General features: G+C 39.4%; 1 protein-coding gene across 1 annotated transcript; it reads right to left on the bottom strand.

The window, feature by feature from the left end:
• Nucleotides 1-23,805, bottom strand: LOC117989287 (forkhead box protein N3-like). Its single transcript, XM_034976619.2, has 9 exons — nucleotides 23,658-23,805; nucleotides 12,820-13,034; nucleotides 8,605-8,702; nucleotides 6,690-6,751; nucleotides 4,493-4,771; nucleotides 3,625-3,699; nucleotides 2,987-3,184; nucleotides 2,730-2,882; nucleotides 1-1,623 (listed from the first exon to the last, which is right to left on the bottom strand). Exons 2-8 carry the CDS (start codon nucleotides 13,032-13,034, stop codon nucleotides 2,742-2,744), a joined length of 1,068 nt encoding a protein of 355 aa, XP_034832510.1. The 5' UTR covers nucleotides 23,658-23,805; the 3' UTR covers nucleotides 1-1,623; nucleotides 2,730-2,741.
• Nucleotides 23,806-23,870: the final 65 nt, after the last annotated feature.

Consider the following 23,870-nt stretch of genomic DNA (forward strand, 5'->3'; position numbering starts at 1 on the left):
TCAACATTTAGCTAGGCTGCGCTGTGCGACTGCGACAGCGCGATATGCATGTGCACAAGTGCAAGCGAGATAGACGGAAGACTGAGCGAGATGGGCAATGCGACGACGGGCGAGCCAGCACGTATTGCGTGGTCTTTGCTATCATAGCAAGGACGACAACCATAGCAATCCTATAATTTAAAACAGCCGTGCAAAGCACAGCGCAGCCAGGTTTGTCTATAGCTTCGTTATAATCTACAGAGCTTTCGAGATGGTCATGCACGTAGATTTTTGTTTTAGTCAATCATTTTGACCGTTTAGACATTTACGTGCTTGACGCGTGATTGATGCGATTTTATATTTTTGTTTGACGCGACGTTCGGACAGTGTTTGATGTACGAGAAAAGTGCCGTAAGCTTGATCAAGGCGCATCAAGCAGCTTGATCAAGCAAAACAAGTCTTGACATCAAGCCACTTGACCGTGTCACAATTGTCCTTAAGAGGAGCGATAGATAGCAAAGCATAGCTCCGTTTTGCTTGGTCACACTTAATGTCACACAAATGCGTGTGGTTCCTGTGTGGCGTCACTTATTCAACTTACGTGACGCGTGAGACTGATCGCACATTACCGCACGTGGCGAATATTTTAGAACTGAACAATCACCAAAGGAATGCCCAAAAATGCGATGCGCGCGTTTTGATGTGCGATCAACTTAAAGCCAAGTGTCCACTGGCGAGTGACGTTGGCAATTTGTTGCAAAAGGTTTGACCAGAGTACAAAAATTTTGAATCTCAAGTGCAGTACAAGTCCCACAAATTGCTAATGCGCGTGGCCTCCATTTTAGAGACGTCAGCACTAGACTGAAGTTTCGAGCTGATGGTATATTTTTACTTAAATATACGTCAAATGACGTCATTTCGATGTTAATGAGACATGGTTCCAGCGTAATAGCAATTTACGGGACTTTCCATAATAATATCGGATGACGTTAATCTTACAACCCTACACTATTGTTGTATAACCGATATTCTTACAGTAGGGTACATTAAGGATGGGGCGCTCCTCCAGAACCCCGTGTAGAATTACCTTAGAACCCTACATGAGGAGCTCGAGCCCCTAACAGCGTGTACTTATTATTTTCGTCTCCATTATATTTTCCGGGATAAAAAATAGGCCTATGTCCGACTTTGTGGTGCAAACTATCTCTGTACCAATTTACGTCCAAATTGGTTAAACGTATGGGCCGTGAAAAGCTAGTAGATAAACAGACACATTTTCGCATTTATAATATTAAAACTATGGAAGTACTGATATGGATAAAGACTTGCAAAGATTGACTTGGAAATGACGACTCTTGGAAGAAAATTCGCCAGTGGACACTTTGTTTAAAATATTTTGAAGGTAGACGAAAATAAATTAATACAAAATGTTTAAAACACATAAATAAAAAGACAAAACAATATAGTACTCTGTACGTCGCAAATAGTAGGCGAAATGAGTGCAGTACGCAGTTAGTATCAGTTAGCACGGCGCTCCTCAGGAAGACTTACATCATCAGGTGTTACCACAGCACCCGCCCGCGTGTCGTGGCACCCGCGCTGCGCCGGGCTGCGAGCGATGCGTCACCAACCACCCAGGATTACCTGGAAGCCCAGATGGCTAGATATAAAGCCTGTTCTACACTTGCCGCCGTGGATCCTCAATAGCTCAACAGGTAAAGGAGTGGACTGAAAAACCAAAAGGTCGACGGTTCAAACCCCGCCCGTTGCACTATTGTCGTGCCTACTACTAACACAAGCTTTATGCTTAGTTGGAGAGGAAAGGGGAATATTAGTCATTTAACATGGCTAATATTCTTTAAAAAAAATCTTGTCCGCGATTCAGAGCATGCAATGTTTAAGGAGTAGATTCTTACCCATGCGCAACAAAATTTGAATCAATAACTACCAGAAATAAAAATAAAATAGAACAGAATTTTTTCATGGGAACAAGAAATAACAGGCGGACTTTACAAATTGACATGCGACTTACGGCACTAGTAGCGCATAGTTTAACGTTGCCAGGGCAAAAAAATTATTGCTTAGTGTGAAATCTGAACGTTATACGATTCATCCTGTGGTACGATACCTCAGACTCTATTTATATTGTAGAAACGATATTTTTTTCGCAAAGTCGCGGCACGCAGCGCGCCGAAAACAGCTTGGGAGCAACTTCGTAAAAATAATAATAAATAATCTTTATTTCACAGACATCAAGGCCCACAATTATTATGTTAGTAACCATCTTAATCTATGTTAGTAACTATATTATAATATAATGTATGTTAGTAAGAAACTTATTCTATGTTAGTTAATATAATTAATATACTTATTAACTAATGCAGACATCCAGTGCGCCTTGAGAGCGCTGTCCTGTCTGTCTGCTATCACCTTCAGGATAATGTTAGGACTTCTCTCCAACCTACTTTTGATTGAGGCGATCCTTTTCCGTATGATTGCGAAGAAGCCGTCTACACAGTTATCCGCAAACATACCGGACGCGCTACAGTACCGAGGCAGTCCCAACATTATTCTGAATATGTTATTATACTGGACTCGGAGGGCCTATAATAATACCTAGATAATTTTTTTAGGAAAATTGCGTTTGTGGAGAGTAACAGTACTTTTCAGGAACTTGCCAGCTTTTGTTAACCGACCGACCAGTACCTCAAACTAAAATTGATGGCCAGAGCCCAGAGCTAGTCACTCACCGCTCGTGGGCGCTAGCTGGGCTGCGGCGGGTGCGCGGGCGTGACTCCGGCCAGGTTCAGCAGCGCCTCGGCCGTGCGCCGCTCCTCGCCGCCGCTGTACGAGTGCTCGTCGCGCGCACAGCGTGATATCACCAGGTGGGCTTCTGGGGGGAGCTGAAACGACTTGTATTTAGTAAAACACAAGAAGTTTAGACAGCAATTTTGTGCAGGGGTGATAACAGAGAGGAATTACATCGATAGGCAGAAGTAGCACTCACCTGGTCCAGTACAGCGGGCCCGTACTTCATGGCGAGTACGGTGGCTGCGGCGAGGTACTCGTCCGCGCCGGGCGGCGTGCGCGTGTCGGCCAGACGTCGAGCCAGGTACGGGAATAGTTGAGGGTCCGGGCCATTCTTGTCTGTCTCTGTAGGCTCTGTTTCCACTTCCACTTTAGGTACGGGTTGACGACCGAATGCCTAAGAGAATAAATTACATTGCGTTATAGCTTAGTGTCTATACAGACGAACTGGGGTTGGATTGCAAGCCGACTGCAAAAATACAGTTGGAATGCAGTTTTATTTCAGCTGACACAACTGCATTGCAGCTTCCGACGGAATGCGCCAGTCCGCATGCAGTTCACTGTACTAGAACTGCACGTCCACTGCGCAGTCAGTCGGCAGTTATTATAACTGCATTCCTACTGCAATTTTGCAGTCGGTTTACAGTCCAAATGCAGTCTGCTTGTATAGATCCTTATCATTAAATTACATAAATATGTTCGACATCATTAGATTAAATTAAATTTTTGTCCTACCTGTAGTTATTGGAATAAACTAAGGACAGTTATTGGACTGTAAATTAGATTTAGAAATTAATCACAAGTAGCGCATAAGCTAGGGTAGGAAAAAAAAACTACCTGTAGTAACGTCGATCGATGTTGAGGATCCACCGTCCAGAGCGAACCTTTTCCTAAACCTGGTGCTGCTGCTACCTGTCAATTTAAAGGAAGCATGTACCAAACATAATAATGTCGTAAAATATCGTTATCAGGATTTTTTCATTATGCATCGATCGTAATTTCATAGAAGAAAGACCAAAGAAAAGGTCAAGGTCATATCAAAAGGATTTGGTGAAAGAGGATATGTGTGTGTACATCGGCCTTTAGAATGACATTTCGGCTTTGTAGAGCGTTGTCTCTGTCACTCATACCTATGTGACGTTTTGTCGATCTCAACGACACAGACAGTGCTTTACAAAACCGCTACCTCTTTCTATCGGTCGATTATTGACGACCTCCCTGGCGCAGTGGTGAGCGCTGTGGTCTTATTAGTGGGAGGTCCCGGGTTCGATTCCTGGCAGGGGTTTGGAATTTTATAATTTCTAAATTTCTGGTCTGGTCTGGTGGAAGGCTTCGGCCGTGGCTAGTTACCACCCTACCGGCAAAGCCGTGCCGCCAAGCGATTTAGCGTTCCGGTACGATGCCGTGTAGAAACCAAAGGGGTATGGGTTTAATAAAAACTGCCATACCCCTTCCAGGTTAGCCCGCTATCATCTTAGACTTCATCTTCACTTACCACCAGGTGAGATTGCAGTCAAGGGCTAACTTGTACCTGAATAAAAAAAAAATAAAAAAAAAAAAATTCTGCCGCGTACAGTAAAAGGGGTAGATAATGCGATGACGTAGAACAGAAGTAAGTGGAAGAAGAAGACATGTTGTGCCGATCTCAAGTAGCGCGGGATAAGGACAAGAGGAATATTCGCTCAAATAAAATCTCAGAACTAACCTTGTGAAAGCATTTATTCAGCGACAGGTTATGTCGGACGCTGTTCTTCCACCCCTGAGGTGCGTGCTTGAAGTAGGGGAAGTGTCGTATGATCCACGCGTATATCTCCTTCACGGGCAGCGCTCGCGCGGGCGCGGCTTCTATCGCCATGAAGATTAGACAAGAGAAGGAGTAAGGGGGTTTTGTGTGCGTGTTGGCTGGAGGGGAGGGGGGAGCTTTGCAAGGGGTGCGGGGTGGGGAGGGGACGCGGCATATCGGCGGCGGTGTCCTCGCTTCTGTCTGTAAGACGATTTATACATACAGATACATACTTAGCTATCACTATCAATATTATGCGAAAGTGTGTTTGTTTATTGGTTTGTCCTTCAATCACGCCACAACGGAGAAACAGATTGGCTTGATTTTTTGCATAGATATAATGTATAGTACGCTACAGGTTGAGATGGCAATCGGGGTTGAGACGGGGGGACGCCCCGCACTGCATCCGCACGTTACCCGTGCTCGCCCGGACCGGGTATAGTGCGGGGGCTGAGCGGGTGTGCTGGACTTTCTCTCCTCGATTGCCATCTAGACCTGTCGCGGATAGTTCGACCTGAAGAGTGACACTTTACTTAAGATGCTTATATTGACGTACCTATCTACCATTTTTTATTACGTTACATAAAAATATATCATCGCATGTCTATCAATACAAAAAGTAATCTATTAGGTTGACAAGGTAACGAAATAATAACCTTTGCGATTGCGATACCTTCAAATGCCTAAATGATAAAGAAATAAGATAAATTAGCGCGAACGTGGAGGAAACTGCGTCGCACTAACATTTAACAGATAAGTGAGTATGACTATCCAATTTTTAAAGGAGGTCAGCAGACGTGGATTTTTACTTAAGATATAAGAAAATTACTTAGACAAATAATAAAATTCACTACCCCTATTGTAAATGCGAAAGTGTTTGTTGGTTTATTGGTTTGTCCTTCAATCACGTCGCATCAGAGCAACGGATTGAAGTGTTTTTTGTATAAGTATAGTGAAAGACCTAGAGAGTGATATAGGCTACTTGTTATCCCGGAAAATCAAACAGTTCCCACGGGATTTTAGAAACCTAAATCCACGCGAACGAAATCGCGGGCATCAGCTAGTTTTATTATATTCTTTAAAAATATTCGGGGACTGATTGCCAATATATTTCGGTTTTTAGTATCGTACTGCTCGTATCGTATGCTAAATCACTTGGCGGCATGGCTTCGCCGATAGGGCAGTAACGAGCCACTGCCGTAGCCTCGCGCCAGAGAGACAAAGTTCCCTCACTCTAGTCCACTCTGTGTCTACTTTCAGTCACACGTTTTTACGTAACTTAAGTTCACGATGTTTCATATTGATTTCACATTGCAACTGTGTAAATACTTTGAATAAATAGGTACGAGTAATAGTAGCGAAATTTTAGATTTACTTAATAACTGAACATGGAGATTTTGCTAAATGTAAGGAGATATTTGAAACGGACGAACAAGGTCAAATATTAATATTGGCGACTTACGCTTTTTCCCACGACTTCGTTCGCTAATTAAAATAGAGCCTCAATAGCTCAACTGGTAAAGGAGTGGACTGAAAACCGAAATGTCGACGGATCAAACCCCGCCCGTTGCACTATTGTCGTACCTACTCCTAGCACAAGCCTGACGCTTAGTTGGAGAGGAAAGGGGAATATTAGTCATTTAACATGGCTAATATTCTTTAAAAAAAATAGTATTGCAACAAGAAAGGGTTGAGAACCTCCTCCTTTTTAATTTTTTTTTTTAAAAGAATATTAGTCATATTCTTTTTAAAAAAAATTAGTAACACTTACTACCTTACTTAAAGAGCCTGTGAAAAATCACGAAGTAAAATGTTACAAAGCTTGAAAAGTAATCCCGCTTTATTGTTTAAATTTAGCGCGCGCGAGCTAAAACACTAAAGAGCGCGCGAGCGCGATATATTGCAAATAAAATGTCTGACTAACGCTAGAGGTCAACGAATGTTGCGTAAGTTGGCCACTCGGAGTCAATGCCGTGTCTTAGGTGGGGCATTGACCCGAGTTTTGCACGCTATACATTGCGGGTTTGAAAAATACTAAATCACTAAAACTACAAACTAAGTTTCTGCTAGCGTTCTGGTTACACCCTGTATAAGAGTATTACTTCAATGCATTACTTACTTTAACCACCACTTGACTGATCAATTTGCCATCTTCCATGTCGCCTTTTGTCAGGTTAATACCTGAAACGAACAAAAAAACCTTTATTGTAATATCAAGTAATAATATAATATAGACTACTAGCGGGGATACTCGACGTGTGCTTATTGGTCTAAAACCATCTTCGCATTATTGCCTTTCTAATGAAACCGGTTTGGGGCGCATCGTTTGGATGGTTTTGTCTATTTAAATATATAAAAGGAAAAGCTGACTGACTTACTGATCTATCAACGCACAGCTCAAACTACTGTTACGATGTAGACACCCGCTAAGAAAGGAGTTTTGAAAATTCAACCCCAAAGGGGGTAAAATAGGGTTCTGAAATTTGTGTAGTCGATAGGTCGAAACATTTTTTGTGTTTTATATATTAGGATTGCGCTTGTTAATCCAGGTTGTATCAAGATACAAGCCGGTAACTAGAAGGGAGGAGAAAATTTTAAAAGATAGTATTTTTGATGGTCTAGACTCTAGTGCTTAAAACGTCTGCCTCCTGTTCGGAAGGCCCGGGGGTTCGATTCCGGGTATACACCTCTGTTTCAGATTTATGTTGCATTTTAAACAATTAAATATCATGAACTTTAAAATATAAATATTTATACGATTTAGTAACTTTATTTTTACAAACTTTCGGTTTTTAGCCCTCCATATACCATTGAGTTATTCTGTTTAAATCTCTGATCAGTGAGGCAGCCATTTTGAATATACACGTGTTTGATAATAAAACATCAACATACACGTTTGTATAGGCTACCTATTACCTGGCTAATATGCTATCTAAAAGATTTAAGTCCGTCCGCCGCCTGGCACTATTAAGGCTTATTATATCTTTGCTTGGTGTAGGTTCGTTGCTAAGCTAGCCCCCGGCAAGCTTAGACCTAATCAATATTCTGTCCACGGTTTAGTAAGGTTTAAATGCCTAAAAGTTACTATTCTATCTTTTTTTAGGGTTCCGTACCTCAAAAGGAAAAACGGAACCCTTATAGGATCACTTTGATGTCTGTCTGTCAAGAAACCTACAGGGTACATCCCGTTGAGCTAGAATAATGAAATTTGGCAAGTAGGTAGATCTTCTATCTGACATTTGGGGAAAAATCTGAAAACCGTGAATTTAGGGTTAGATCACACAAAAAAAATTAAATTGTGGTCATGAACTAATAATTAGTATTTTCAACTTTCGAAGTGAGTGACTATATCAAGTGGGGTATCATATGAAAGGTCTTCACCTGTACATTCTAGAACAGATTTTTATTTATTTTTATGCACCATGGTTTTTGAATTATCTTGCATAATGTCGAAAAAATACGACTGTCGTACGGAACCCTCATTGCGCGAGCCTGACTCGCACTTGGCCGGTTTTTAACCCTTGGGACGTTTATATTTTAGGATCCTTGAATATAATAATTTGTAAGTTTTTATAAATTACTAGCTTATGCTCGCGACTTCGTCCGCGTGGACTACACAAATTTCAAACCCCTATTTCACCCCCTTAGGGGTTTAATTTTCAAAAACCCTTTCTTAGCGGATGCCTACGTCATAATAGCTATCTGCATGCCAAATCTCAGCCTGATCCGTCCACTAGTTTGAGCTGTGCGTTGATAGATCAGTGAGTCAGTCAGTCACCTTTTCCTTTTATAAATTAAGAAGATTTAGATAATGTACCTACAAGGTGACACCCGCGACTTCGTCCATGTACGCGGATATGTTTTAAGGGTTATACCTCCAAAAGAAAAAAGGAATTAAAAACCCTTCTGTCTGGTCGTATGGGCACAGTGCGCCTCTTATGCATTTCAGCAAGAAGTCGTTTACTTTTCCTTCAAGATAAGGAAAAACGGACTAAGTATAGATTGTGAGATTTTTCCTTTTGCTTAAAATTTACCTCTCAACAGATTTCTGTCCTGTAACCAACTGAGGCTGGTGAGATCGTCGTCGTGCTCGGCCGGCGGCAAGTTGCCCGCGTTGCCCCCGCACGCCACTCTGTGTGAAAAAAAAACCACTTGAAAAGATCATGGGTAGCAAAAATGTACGGACCACGGGTCCTCCAATTTCTCAAAATCTCTCTACAATGTTTAAACCTGTGAAAGCTACCATAAGAAAGCTTTTGGGGTACAATTTATTTCATAATAATATGGCGACCAAATTGATTTTTTTTGTGATGTAATGTAACCACAAATTCACGGTTTTCGGATTTTTCCCCTTAGGTGTACTATAAGACCTACCAAATTGGCAAATTTCATGATTCTGGGTCAACAGGAAGAACTCGACAGCCACGACAAATAGACAGAGAACGAAGTGATCCTATAAGGGTCCCTTTTTTCCTTTTGAGGTACGGAACCCTAAAAACGTACGAACGAAAGTGTTTTGTCACTAGTATGAAATCTCAGGTAATCAACTAGTGATGGATCTTCTAGTTGGAATACTTTCCATGTAAAGCATTGCATGTCAGAAAATCGTTAGTATCTGCAACATAGATCTAAATTCCAGCCTATTGCACAGAAACACATCGTTGATTGTTATTATTATTTATCTATCCCCTTTCTAATCAGTCCGATAATAATTATAATAATTTTGCCAAATGTAGACATAATTCTTATGTAATGGCTTTACACCTACTTTAATTAAAAATTAGCATAAATATTTCTACTAATGATAGCCGTCTTAACCTTATTAGATTAACTGCCGTTCTCAGAGTCGCTAATCGTTACTTAAGATTCGAGTTAAAACGAGACAGATTTATGTGAGATATAGCTCTGTCTCGTTTTAACTAAACTTAAGTAACGACTAAGCTACTCTGAGTACGGCAGTAAGTCATGTTAGATAACTTTTCAATTACAAAGACCAACAGAATATTATGGTCTCCGGTATGGCTATATCATGCGTTTTACAAGAAAAACCACATCCCGAATGCGTTTCGGATCAACCAATGAAAATGATTCGTAATATTATGCGGGCCTTGTGGCATGCGTTATAGAAATCGCCCGCACCGTTTGCGTTTCCTATCTACTTATGAAAATACTCGAAAGAAAGCGCTTTCAGGATGCGAATGAGTTCTAAAACGCCTGCCATATAGACTCGCATAATATGACGAACCATTCTTATTGGTAGATAGGAAATGCATTCGGGGTGCAGGCGTTTTCTAAAACGATAACAACGTAGATATGACATGCATTTAGGCCACATCATCATTTTCCATCAAGTGTGATTGTGGTCAAGCGTTTGCCTACAATGAATTTAAAAAAAAATGCTCGCATAGGGGAAGTCATTTTCATCGGTACAACCATGGTACAACGCAATCGGTATGCTGGAGTTTGCTAAAACGCATGCAATACGACCTGCCCTTTTTTAGGGTTCCGTACCTCAAAAGGAAAAACGGAACCCTTATAGGATCACTTTGTTGTCTGTCTGTCTGTCTGTCTGTCAAGAAACCTACAGGGTACTTCCCGTTGACCTAGAACCATGAAATTTGGCAGGTAGGTAGATCTTATAGCTGACATTTGGGGAAAAATCTGAAAACCGTGAATTTAGGGTTGGATCACACAAAAAAAATTAAATTGTGGTCATGAACTAATAATTAGTATTTTCAACTTTCGAAGTGAGTGACTATATCAAGTGGGGTATCATATGAAAGGTACCTCCACCTGTACATTCTAAAACAGATTTTTATTTATTTTTATGCATCATAGTTTTTGAATTATCGTGCAAAATGTCGAAAAAATACGACTGTAGTACGGAACCCTCATTGCGCGAGCCTAACTCGCACTTGGCCGGTTTTTTTTTTTTAAATAGATATAGCGAGCAAACGAGCAGGCGGGTCACCTGATATTAAGTGATTACCGCCGCCCATGAACATTTGCAGCACCAGAGGAACCGCCTATGAGGAAACATTTGATGACGAATTCGGTAGATTTCTAAAACCAGGCAGCTGAGGCCAGTTGGGATATTCTATGCGTAGTTCGTCGCCTGCACATGTATGTTCCCGCATGTTTTTTTTTTACTTATTGAGCTATCACTTATCAATCAATGAAAATGAGCATATTAAATAGTAAGTACATCGACTTACCCACAAAAGTTATCCAACAAAAAATAGTGATAATAAAACTGATAACTTAAATTTAACGACACTATCTCCATCTGTTTATGAAAACACTAGTTCATTTAACAATAACTTGTTTCAACGTAGCTATAATCTTGACATTTGGTGATAAAAAATGTAATACATAAAATAGGGCATACATCTATCTACGTGACCCAAAAAAAAACCGGCCAAGTGCGAGTCAGGCTCGCGCAACGAGGCTTCCGTAGTACAGTCGTATTTTTTTTTACATTTTGCACGATAAATAAAAAACTATGATGGATAAAAATAAATAAAAATCTGTTTTAGAATGCACAGGTGAAGACCTTTCATATGATACCCCACTTGATATAGTTATCTTACTTAGAAAATTGAAAATACTAATTATTAATTCATGACCACAATTTAATTTTTTTTGTAACCCTAAATTCACGGTTTTCAGATTTTTCCCCAAATGTCAGCTATAAGATCTGCCTACCTGCCAAATTTCATGATTCTAGGTCAACGGGAAGTACCCTGTAGGTTTCTTGACAGACAGACAGACAACAAAGTGATCCTATAAGGATTCCGTTTTTCCTTTTAAGGTACGGAACCCTAAAAAACTGTCTCTAAATGAAAATCTTAATCTTTACCCAGGTACATCAATCAAAGTAAGTAGGCACAGTTTTATCAACCTCTCTCACCCGGTAACCCAGTATATGATTACTTATCAAGTTATCTCATAGTTTAGGAGTTTCATTGATTGATGAGTGATGCAAACAAAATTGCGTTTAAATGCTGTTGCATAATACCGTTTTAAAATGTCGCGTCGATTTAGAATGATAGTAGCACCGATTCCGTTGTCTTTCTCTAAACTAAATTTAAAGTATCTGCATCCTTTTCTTTTTTTGTCTGGTGGGAGGCCTCGGCCGTGGCTAGTTACCACCCTACCGGCAAAGCCATGCCGCCAAGCAATTTAGCGTTCCGGTATGATGCCGTGTAGAAACCAAAGGTGTATGGGTTTAATAAAAACTGCCATACTCCTTCCAGGTTAGCCCGCTCCCACCTTAGACTGCATCGGCATCGTCACTTACCATTAGGTGAGATTGCAGTCAAGGGCTATCTTGTATCTTAATAAATAAAAACAATGCTAAAAAGGGACAGAACATGAACTTTACATTTAAAGACTCTAAATTTTAGTGCACGCTACAAATTTAAACAGTAGGCTCGTGACAGTGCGCTAAAATCACGGGTTTTTACCATCTAAAAATTAAATTTAAAACCGTCAAACTGCGTCTGTCCTTTTCATATTACATTAGTAAGAAGAGGATGCGAATACTCTAAAATTAGGTTGTGCTAAACCTAACCTAATTTTAGAGTATGTGTTGCTTTGGACTCTACTGGAACATTAACTTCCACAATGCACATTGACTGCTGGACACGAGTCTCTTGTAGCTGTAGAGACTTTTACAAGCCGTGGTCTTGTGCTGCCGGTTTATAGGAAACTAGCTGTCATCTGCGTGGATTAAGGTTTTTAAAAATCCCGTGGGAACTCTTTGATTTTCCGGGATGAAAACTAGCCTATGTCACTCTCCAGGTCTTTTACTATTTCCATGCAGAAAATCACGTCGATCCGTTGCTCCGTAGCGACGTGATTATACAACCCAACAAACCAATAAACCAACAAACAAACACACTTTCGGATTTATAATATGGGTAGTGATGCCGCATGTATCTGAATAATCTATCAAACCTTCTGGTGTTCCTTTTGGCAAGGTTTTGGTGGAAGGTTTTTGCCAAACAGTAGTAGATAGCGTCTCTTATTATCGATAAAGATATCCCTAAATTCTTGATCCTAATTTTTTATGGCCCTTGCACATAAATAACTATGAGTATATAACTGATTGTCTGCCAATCCGCTCTTGGGCAGCATGGTGGGCTATGGTCAAACACTTCTCATATTGAGAGGAGACCCGTGCTCTGTAGTGAGCCGGCAATGGGTTTGTTTGATGATGATGTAACTGATTTTTGAAATGAACTTACGCGGTTTGAGACATCTCCATGTCTGACTCGTCGGACGCGTCGTCTATGTCGTCAAAGTTGTCGATGACGCGCCCCGACACCTCAAGTCGTCGCAGCGACCGCCCGCTGGAGGCGACATGCCGTGCGATCTGTCGGATGAGGCGGCGCGGAAGCGGTAAGGAAGCGCGGGCTCCACGTGCCGGAGATCCGCCGCGTTCGCCGCGCATTGGCGCCATCTATGACAAAGCAGATTAAAAATAAATTGCACTGTATTCGTGCCAATTCTTCAACTCTCAAGACAACTCAAATTAGAATGTGACTCCTCCTAAAAAACCGGCCAAGTGCGAGTCAGGCTCGCGCAATGAGGGTTCCGTACTACAGTCGTATTTTTTCGACATTTTGCACGATAATTCAAAAACTATGATGCATAAAAATAAATAAAAATCTGTTTAAGAATGTACAGGTAAAGACCTTTCATATGATACCCCACTTGATATAGTCACTCACTTCGAAAGTTGAAATTACTAATTATTAGTTCATAACCACAATTTAATTTTTTTTTGTGTGATCTAACCCTAAATTCACGGTTTTCAGATTTTTCCCCAAATGTCAGCTATAAGATCTACCTACCTGCCAAATTTCATGATTCTAGGTCAACGGGAAGTACCCTGTAGGTTTCTTGACAGACAGACAGACAGACAGACAACAAAGTGATCCTATAAGGGTTCCGTTTTTCCTTTTGAGGTACGGAACCCTAAAAATTACAACCAGTGAAACAAAACTAGCCCGTGGTGCAACAGAGGTGATTGCGATCGTAATGGTGGTCGATTGCGGAAAAGCTGTATACAAATAATTGTTATAATATCAATTGTTGTGATTGGCTGAATTTATGTTCTTGTTGAAAATTGCAATAAAGTCAATATCGAGTGTCAGCCAATCAGAGGTGATTGCGATCGTCACACCTGGAGCTGTCAAACTATGGCGGTAGGCCCTCTGCATGTAGCTCTGTTAAACTATAGTGGTGCTGATCGCTTGCAAAAGCAAGGCAGATCTCCATTTATAGGCCTCACACTATAACAGACATGAACGAGGCAGCAAAACTCCGGTCTGACAAGACATTGGAGGTACAGCTTCAAGGCCTGTACCACGACTTTCAAAAACATTCTTCACCATGCCAATGCTTTTGCACATCTTTCGCACTCGTAAAGCAGAGTGAAGCGGTATTAATTCTTTTTGCCGTTTTTCACTGGTGACGAAATAATTGTTTTATGAGGATTATTTACTCGACACATAAGTATTATTAGATAAATGAGTGAGGAAAAGTTATCCACCTCAGGGAAAAGTCTGAAAAAACTGATTTAAGTTCCCAAATCATTTTGGTTTCCCTATCCAGTACTCAGCGGGTGATGGAGAGAGCTATGCTTGGAGTTTCACTACGTGATCAAATCAGAGATGAGGAGATCCGTAGGATAACTAGAGTAACCGACATAGCTCAACGGATTGCGAAACTGAAGTGGCAATGGGCAGGGCCCATAGTTTGTACAACCGATAGACGTTGGGGTCTCGCACCGGAAGACGCAGTGTTGGAAGACCCCCACTAGGTGGACAGACGACATTAGACGAGTCGCAGGGTGCCGCTGGATTCAGGCGGCGCAAGACCGTGGGGTGTGGAAGTCCTTCCAAGAGACCTATGTCCAGCAGTGGTTGATGATGATGATGATGATTCAGTACTTACTAGTTATAGAACATGGTTGGGTATCATAATGTAAAGTGTTCAGAGTAAAAATTCAATGTAATGGGGTGTAGAAATGAAAGCGTGATTATACTCGTGACGAACATGATTTTGAGGTGTTTCGATGCTGGCTTTTACAACATCGGCAACCTTCGGGTTTCGATTTACCGACAGCATCATTGCAATCAGAATGAATGACCTTACACTAGTAGTCAACGGTAGAATTGAAATGTAATTGTCCACTGCGTACTGACGTAATGGTGGAAATAAATTATAAATGGACTTAAGACTGAGCTGTTATGGCTTTATTATTGTACAATGCCTCGAAAGATTCAGTATGACCTCAAAAACTTAAGGTCAAGAAATCGCTGTGACCGAAACGTAAAATGAAACTCTTTTTGGTGTTGATCCCAAGCCGGATTTGTATTTATGGGATCACTTCGTTGTCTATCTGTCTGTCAAGACCCCTCTGGGGAATCAAAACCTATAGGATACTTCCCGTTGACCGAGAATCATGAAAGACAGTAGCAATGCCTTATAGCGCAAGAGAAAAAATAAAGGGAAAAATCCGAAAATCGTGAATTTGTGGTTAAGTACATCACAAAAAGTGTTTCTTGTACGATGGTACGGAACCCTTCGTGTGCGAATCCGACTCGCACTTGAATAACGCCGCAATGGAAGTAGGGACGTATTATCGCAGCAGTGTGTAACTACATGACCATCCTAATACAAAATGTACTGAAAACAGATATCGCAATAACGCATGCGATATTATCGCATGCGTTATTGCGATCGCTTAGCGGCACGGCTTTACCGGTAGGTAGGTTGGTAACTAATCAAGACCGAAGCCTTCCACCAGACCAGACCACAGACAATTTAGAAAATATAAATTCTTAAATTGCCCCTGCCAGGAATCGAAACCGCCACACTGCGCTAGGGAAGTCGTCTAAGTAGACTTTAATTGACCTTCTCAACAATTTATTGCATCCGTATTCGACTGGTTCATAGTCAGTTTTATCTGAACTCTGACCCTTTCTTAGTGGATTGATAATAAAATCACAGCATAGGAAATCCCAGGGTAACCTGACCTTGCTTAAACGGATTTAATCAATAATAACTAAATATAGCAACCGTTCAGTAAATCATAATTAAGCTAAGTTCTTGTATAAATAATCTTCTCTATGTATAAAAATGAATCGCTAAATGTGTTGCTGATCGCAAATCTCGAGAACAGCTGAACCGATTTCGCTAAGTCTTTTTTATAATATTCCTTGAAGTACGAGGATGGTTCTTACGTAGAGAAAAGTTTAAAAAATTGCCTAAAAAAATCGACTGTTAGGCGGTACGAACGAAGTTCGCCGGGACAGCTAGTGAGTAATAATTCTAAGATAGTAATATTTTGTAAGCTGTGACAGCTTAGTGGTTAGGACGTCCGCCTTTTAATCGGAGATCGGGAGTTCGATCCCGGGCACGCACCTCTAACTTTTCTGGGTTATGTGCGTTTTAATAAATTAAATATCACTTGCTTTAACGGTGACGGAAAACATCGTGAGGAAACCTGCATGCCTGAGAGTTCTCCACGTTCTCAAAGCTGTGTGAAGTCTACTAATCCGCACTTGGCCAGCGTGGTAGACAGTAGACTATGGCCAAAACCCTTCTCACTCTGAGAGGAGACCCGTGCACTGTAGTGAGCTGGCGTGGGTTGATCATGAAGATGATGATGAATATCTTGTAAGAACGTACCTACCTACTACGTGTTATTAAAGTTGTACTAACTTTGGTCGATTAAGTATGACGTATGAGTCTTCAATGTCACAGGTGTAGTTAGTACACTTTCTTTTCTTACGTAATTAAATCTTAAAATATCTTGCATAATTTTCTTATGTTTCTGATACAACACTTGTTTTGTAATATAAAGGTTTCGTATGCGACCATTAAATTCGCACGCTTTATGTGAAAACTTGCAACTAAAATGCCCAAAGGCCCAAGGGCCCAGATTAGTCATTAGAATCCATAAAAATGTTCATCTAAATCTATAAAATTATTAGGTACATTTCTGATTGAAACCCCGGCCAGTCTTGCAAATAAGCGTTTCCAGTACTCGGCCGAAAGTAATGTACATCGGCCTTTAGAATGACATTTTGGCTGACTGAATGACTATATGACGTTTTGTCGGTCTCAATGACAGCGACAGTGCACACTCTACAAATCTGCTATCAACTTCTAAAGGCCGATGTACATTACTTTCGGCCGCGTACTGTGCACTGTTGTAACAGCCGTTGGACGCCGATGTGGAAGGCTTGTTTACAACAGTCTGGCCGGGGATTGATACAGCTTGATTATCTTCAACAGTTCAAGTTAAGTTAAGCAGTTAAATATTTTTCTTTAGTTGTTTACAGGGAAAAACTATTTGAATAGTGTGCAAAAAGTATAATACATAGTACAATCTAACCACGAGGCGTATAAATGCGCCTTGTATAAAAACAGATCTCAGCCGGGCTTGTATATGTATTTAATCCTTAGGCTGAGACCACAACACTGCGATGCGACGTCGAGCCGTAAAAATCTACGACGTCGCATAATGCACTGTGCTTTCCGGTGCGGTGCCGCACCGTACAAACTTGCGATGCGACGACGTATTCCCGTTCAGTCGGTGTCCACATGTCTCTGTGTGCCATTCTGTGCTGTGTGTGTTCTGTTCTTCTTGATGTGTCTTATTGCAAGTAGAAGTAGGATACGTGTATTGCGGTCCATGGCTCACTAGAAATTAATGGCCAAAGTTTTCTCATACAATGCCTCACGATGCGGCATCGTTTTTACGATGCGATGTCGCACCACAGTGTTGTGGCCTCGTCCTTCGTCTTCCGTAATCCGCTACGCTGCAACTTGCAACATCAGATTGTACTACTTGTTTTGTGCGCACTATATGCGGGTCATCCACAGGCACAACACATAACTGAGTATGTTCCTGCGGTAGTGGAGCGGTGCGGAAGGGTGTGATGACGTGGTCTGCACCCGTACGTAGTCGAAATTCCACGGATACTTACGAAGCGATTTGCCTCCTCATTTCTAATTCGAACCGCTAAGATTTGAAACATTCTTCCAGCATCAGTTTTGCCCACGAATTATAATACGCGTACCTTCAAGTCAAGAGTGAATAGACATCTAAGCAAGCGCGCTCCATCTTAGGGCTTAGGCTGCATCATCATTTGCCACCAGGTCTGATTGCAGCCAAGCGCTAGTCTACAAATTAATAAAAACCGCAGGACCCTACTCAGTTAAGCACTATACCTATAACACTAATGTTAAATAACTAATAATTCTTAATTGATTTATTTATAATCCAATTGAATTCATTCATTATTATTATATCAACGTGTCTATATTTAAGGCACACTGACCGACTAACTGACATTCCTATTTGTTGGCACGAATTGTGGCGTCGCCGTTTTGATAAAACAATTTTTACGGACGACGCAAACTTTTCAGATATTTTTAGAGTTATGCAATAAGTAGGTAGGAGTACGTTGATACTAGATAATAAATGACGACTCGCGGCGCGGTCGAGTTATCTGCCGATATGCCAAGAATTGTTTGGTGATAGCACTTATCACGGCGCCAGAATTAAATAAAACTACCGAATAGTGCAATCATTTTGTTTACGAAACTAAGTAGTTATATTATGTAGATAAAGAATGACACAATTTCACCATCATCATCTGCATCCTAGAATAGTAGAGGGGGATTCCAACATCAATGATCTACACAGTCAGTCTACTGCAGGACAACAATTATTTGTAGCTTTCGTTTTAAGTTTGCGTAATAATTATCACCACTATATCTTACAAATCCAACATCTGACCATCAAAAAGAGTAATTCATTACTTATTTTGAATAAGTCATTTGACTTTGACTTTAATACAGAGTTACCTATTTGACTTTGTATTGTACAAACCAATTTATTTTAATAGAATTTTTATTTGAACAAGATAATTTAGATTTTTTAATTTTAAAATCGGCTAAAGTACAGTTTTCAAATTTGCTTTAGGTAGGTAGATACTCGATTTTTTAAAAATTCAAATACAAGTCAGCACTTTACTGCAATCTCACCTGGCGACAAGTGATGATGCAGTCTAAGATGGGAGCGGTCTAACCTGGAAGGGGTATGGCAGTTTTTTTTATTAAACCCATGCCCCTTTTGGTTTAATTTTTTTTTCTGTGATGTAACCACAAATTCACGGTTTACGGATTTATTCCTTTACTTGTGCTATGAGAACTACCTACTTACCAAATTTCATGATTCTAGGTCAACGGGACGTACCCTATAGGTTTTCGTGACACACTAACAAAATTTATTAAAAGATAGCGATTAGGGTTCTCAGTTTTACTACGGAACTCAACAAAAATTAAAGCTAGTGATTAGGTAGCTATTTTGTATACTGTACTTATACTACTCGTTAAGTAAATTCCTCAGGAAAAAGATAACAAAATTGATTGCCAACTTGATTCACACAATAATTACTAAAGTAGGTAATAGGTATGCATACACGAGTACGATTACGATTCACGTCTACATCCATACTACAGGCACGCTAGTACTATTATATTATTATTCTGTGCTACAGGCTAAGGCTACATTGTGACCGATTCTCTTGTACATAATCTCTAAACTAAACTAATTTAACAGGTCTAAATCTAGTGCTATCCTTTTCCGCAAGCAACATTATGAAAGGGAAAGCAATAGATTCAGACGTGCCATTTCAGTTTAATTTATAAATTGTGTATAACGGAACTATATAGCCACATTATATGTGTGAAGCTTAGAGATAAGTTAGGAGCTATCCTTGTGTACAAGATACACAATGGTCAGATACAAGGCTCCTAGCTTGGTGACACACAATACACTTTAGCGCCGTCTGTTGATGAAAACGGCAGAAATTAAAACTTCTTCCATTGAATCACTAGGCAACTAACAAAAATTAAGCAACACGTTCGTTCGCTGCGCGCAGTGTGGCCAACTGCGATAGTTTGCAATACGTCTGATCATTAGTGATCTTAGGATCAGCCTACTGATTCGCTAACGCAGTGTCTAACGCTGAATGATAGCCACCGAGCTTATTTCACATTTATTTTTAATTCATTGAAGGTTTTCTACGACAAATATTTTAATAACACTTAATGAGGCAGCAATGTAGAACTAACCAATGTCAAATGAGCTCGGTGGCTATCATTCAGCGTTAGACACTGCGTTAGCGAATCACCCGGTCACTAAGCGAGTAGCTTGGCTCTTAGCAATAAGCGAGGCTCTTTGTATTGTGGCATTAGCCTAAGTGTGTCTATCTACTAGTTTCTCACAGCACATCTGTTAAACTAATTTTGACGAAATATACAGAGATGGCTTGCAACCCGGGGACAAACTATAGGCTACGTTTTATACCGGGAATTTCTTACGGGATTTTTAAATGCCTGTCTCTTTAACCGATTTTGACGAAATTGGATACAGAGATAACTTGCATCCCGGAGACAAACAATAGGCTACGTTTTATCCCGGAAAATAAACGAATTGCCACAGGACGACGACTATCTATATAGGTACAACTAGTATATTGTTATTGTTATGTGTTTGTATAAAAGTAGAGCATGATTAATCATCTCAAGTAAATAACAATCAGTCCTTCATAAGAGCGATGTAAACAATAACAAACATCGCATCAGTATAACTTGTTAAGTATAACAATGGAGAATTCAAATAGGTTTAATTAATTTTATTGTTACCCTGAGGAAGTTATAAGGCTTGGGATGATAATGCGCCACAAAAGCTGGGTTCTTCTCGCGGAGGGCGCGTTTGGAACCCTCGTAGCTTTAGTTTTAAGTTCGCGTAAAAATTATCACCACTATATCTTACAAATACAACAACCGACAACCAAAAAGTGTAATTGAATAATTTTTTTGATTTGATTTAAAGCAAAGCGTGAAAACCCTTTTGTATCGTTCTGTTACATATTAATGTAGGGGCCAAAGGGTCCCAACAACCCTATTACTAAGCCTCCGCTGTCCGTCCGTCCGTCTGTCTGTCAGCGGGCTGTATCTCGTGAACCGTAATACATACAGAGTTGAAATATTTACAGAATGTGTATTTCCGTTGCCACTATAACAACAAATAATAAAAATTACAAAATGGCCACCATGAAAATAAAAAATAAATAAAAAAGTGTTATTTCTTGTACGATAGTACGGAACCCTTCGTGTGCAAGTCCGACTCGCACTTGACTGATTTCATTACAAAAATTCGTCAAGATAATATTATGTTTAGAGTTCCTCTAAATCCGTAACCTACATTAGGTATCAGTGTTTTTCCACTTCACTATGTAGATTGGTGAATTTTTTTTGACAATTGCATCAATGAGATACCCAATATATTGGGTATTCAGCTTCTTCCAGGATTTCGTGATATCCCTAGGGAGTTCGGGAAATCACTGATATATATTATAAGAATGATAAAAAAGATAAGATATATATAACACTAGCTTATGCCCGCGACTTCGTCCGCGTGGACAACACAAATTTCAAACCCCTATTTAACACCATTAGGGTTACCCACCACCAGTCCAGTAGTTTGAGCTGTGCGTTGATAGATCAGTCAGTCAGTCACCTTTTCCTTTTATATAGATATTATGTCATACTAAGTAACTACAGAAGCGTTGCTAACAAGACTATTGAGAGTAAGACGAAAATCATTAGCATGTCTTGTCACAAGATATATGTTAAGGTTATTCAAATACATTTATAACTATTGGAAATATTTGTCGAATAGAATCTCTGCAACTGGCTGTAAACAACGTCTTATTACCTTATATACTTACATACATTTATGTAGAATCAGTTGATAAAAAGATTGAGGATATTGCAGTTCATTGATTAACTATACAATAAAGCAAATAATTTATTACAAATGTCAAAATGGAAATAACATGAGAAATATTTTACTTAGAAGTCAGAAGTAGATACTTAAATCTTTATGATTATGTAAAAGGTGAAATTGACTGATCGATATAATACATCACAACCACTGGGGCTTAAAACTTGGCATTATGGATTTAGGGTTTATAAAGTAGATCCCCACTAAGAAAGGATTTCTAACACTCCAATGAAGCTGTGTTCTAGTGAAGCTTCTAGGATATGAAATGGTATATAAAGGCTTTTATTACTTCCTTTAAATTACAGAACAGTAATAAATTATATCTAATATTATACAAGCTGAAAGACTAATGTTTCAATTATGAGTAGACTTCATATACAAAAAAAATCTTTGGCCACATGGGAGCTGTAGGTCTAAGAAAGGAGAGACTAGATGTGTTTTTGACTTTTGTGCACCAAAAATCACAGGTTTCCACATTTATGTATCATATTGTGCATGCATAATACCTACAATATTTCTAGTTAATATGGTACATTTTATAAAGATTAACCACTTATAAGAATCATGTATGAAATGCCCAACTTATTGAATGAAAATTAGTTTTCTTACTCACAGTAAAAGTTGTTTATCTACATTCACCATCACTCAAGTCAAGATTTCTGTTTATTTATATAAAATTAAAATTAACCTTGGAAAAAGTGAATGTGTAAAGGATCATTTTATCCAATAAGATTAGAAAAAAAAATATTTTTCTAAAAGAGGTAATAAACCTGAACTGTATATTTACTTAATATTTCAGTAAAAATATTTCCAAGAATCTACATAGTAGAATCATACTTAATATTAATATTTTTGGAATAAAACAAGTTTTAGATAAGTGTTCTGATTTTGAGTAAGGGACATTAAAATAAACAATTCTTATTCATTTTAAAATTTCTTTAAATTCACCTACTTAATCACTTATTCTGCATAGGTATATGGAGATAAAGTGTGGCTTCAGTACTAATAAAATGGATAATTAATAATTATGTATTATTAGATAAATGGTAGTAAATAAATAAATATAAAATATATATATATATAAATAAATTTGAAAAAACCCGCTTTATGCCTGCTATGCCCATTAAAATAAATACCTTGTTCCTTAAATAGAGCATTGTACTTAAATAATTAACTTAACTAATTTCTGGGTGACAATTAGTTTCTATAGGAAGTGCACAATAATAACTAGGTCACAGTAAAGTCCAGACACTATTAATAGCATCTTTTTGTCTAAATCAGCTATAATTATCTGGTAGTAACCTGTTAATAATTAGCATCTTTAAAATGCAGTTTAGATATTTGTATGAAGGTCACAGTACAAATAAAAAGGTGTTTTATTCAGTACTTAATTTGATTTACTTAAAAGTCCAATAGTTCACAAATAAAAATTGGTACATACATGTACCTACTAATAAAATTGATTATATCATCATAGTAATTTGTGAAATAGCCAGCAGCATGCCAACTAAGTGCCTGATATTTCAGTCATACATACACAGGTAAAGTTTGCACAGTATAGTCCACTGTATACACTAACAAAATTTATTATAATGCAATGGTTAGATAGAAATATCTAGCAATATGCACTATCCTAGAACGCGAAAATGCTGACGCGAAATGATGTAACAATAAAATTACCATGTGTTTTTGTATTCATTGGGTCAGCAGTCGCGTCAACAGCGTGTTGCTAGGAAACTGGGGTTCGTGATACCGCGTGCGCGCTGCGCGTTGGGCTTCTACGTGGAACGCCGCCGCGTGCACCGTCACCGTATGCACGTGCCGACGCGCAACGCAAAGGGCCATTACATAACTGCACGGACAGACGCCTGCTTATGCGACACCCAGGAAAACGATGCCGTGCGAATGCCACCAGTTCCAATTTTAGATAGAAGCGCCAGACTATCTCTAAGTCGAGTTACGAGAAGCGTTCCGTCACATTTTTAGAACCGCATGTAAACGACACCACTTCACACTATCCCAAACTTCTAAACTCACTCAAGTAACACCAGATGCTTCTCGATCAGGGAGGAAAATACAAAATGCGCACCAAGTTAAAATGCGTCGCGTTTTTAAGTAATTATTTTTTATCAATTGTATTTCATCCTCTCAAAACAATTTTTTTAGGTAGCATGCCTTTATGATTTATGAGGAAAGAATTGAACTCACCTTATAGATGTGATGTCTGATATACGCACAAATTAATAATTAATAACATTAAACAGCATTCCGCTGTCTTCGTACTTGAAAATAATCACAGAAAATAATAAATCAACCAACACTTTGCAAACACCTCAACTCAGCAGCACCCAACCAATTACCAAACCATAAACTATGTCATGTCTATGCGTAATCTATGTCTGTCATTGGCATGACAGTCCA

Source organism: Maniola hyperantus, chromosome 16, assembly GCF_902806685.2.
Source record: "Maniola hyperantus chromosome 16, iAphHyp1.2, whole genome shotgun sequence".
NCBI classification, from domain to species: domain Eukaryota; kingdom Metazoa; phylum Arthropoda; class Insecta; order Lepidoptera; family Nymphalidae; genus Maniola; species Maniola hyperantus.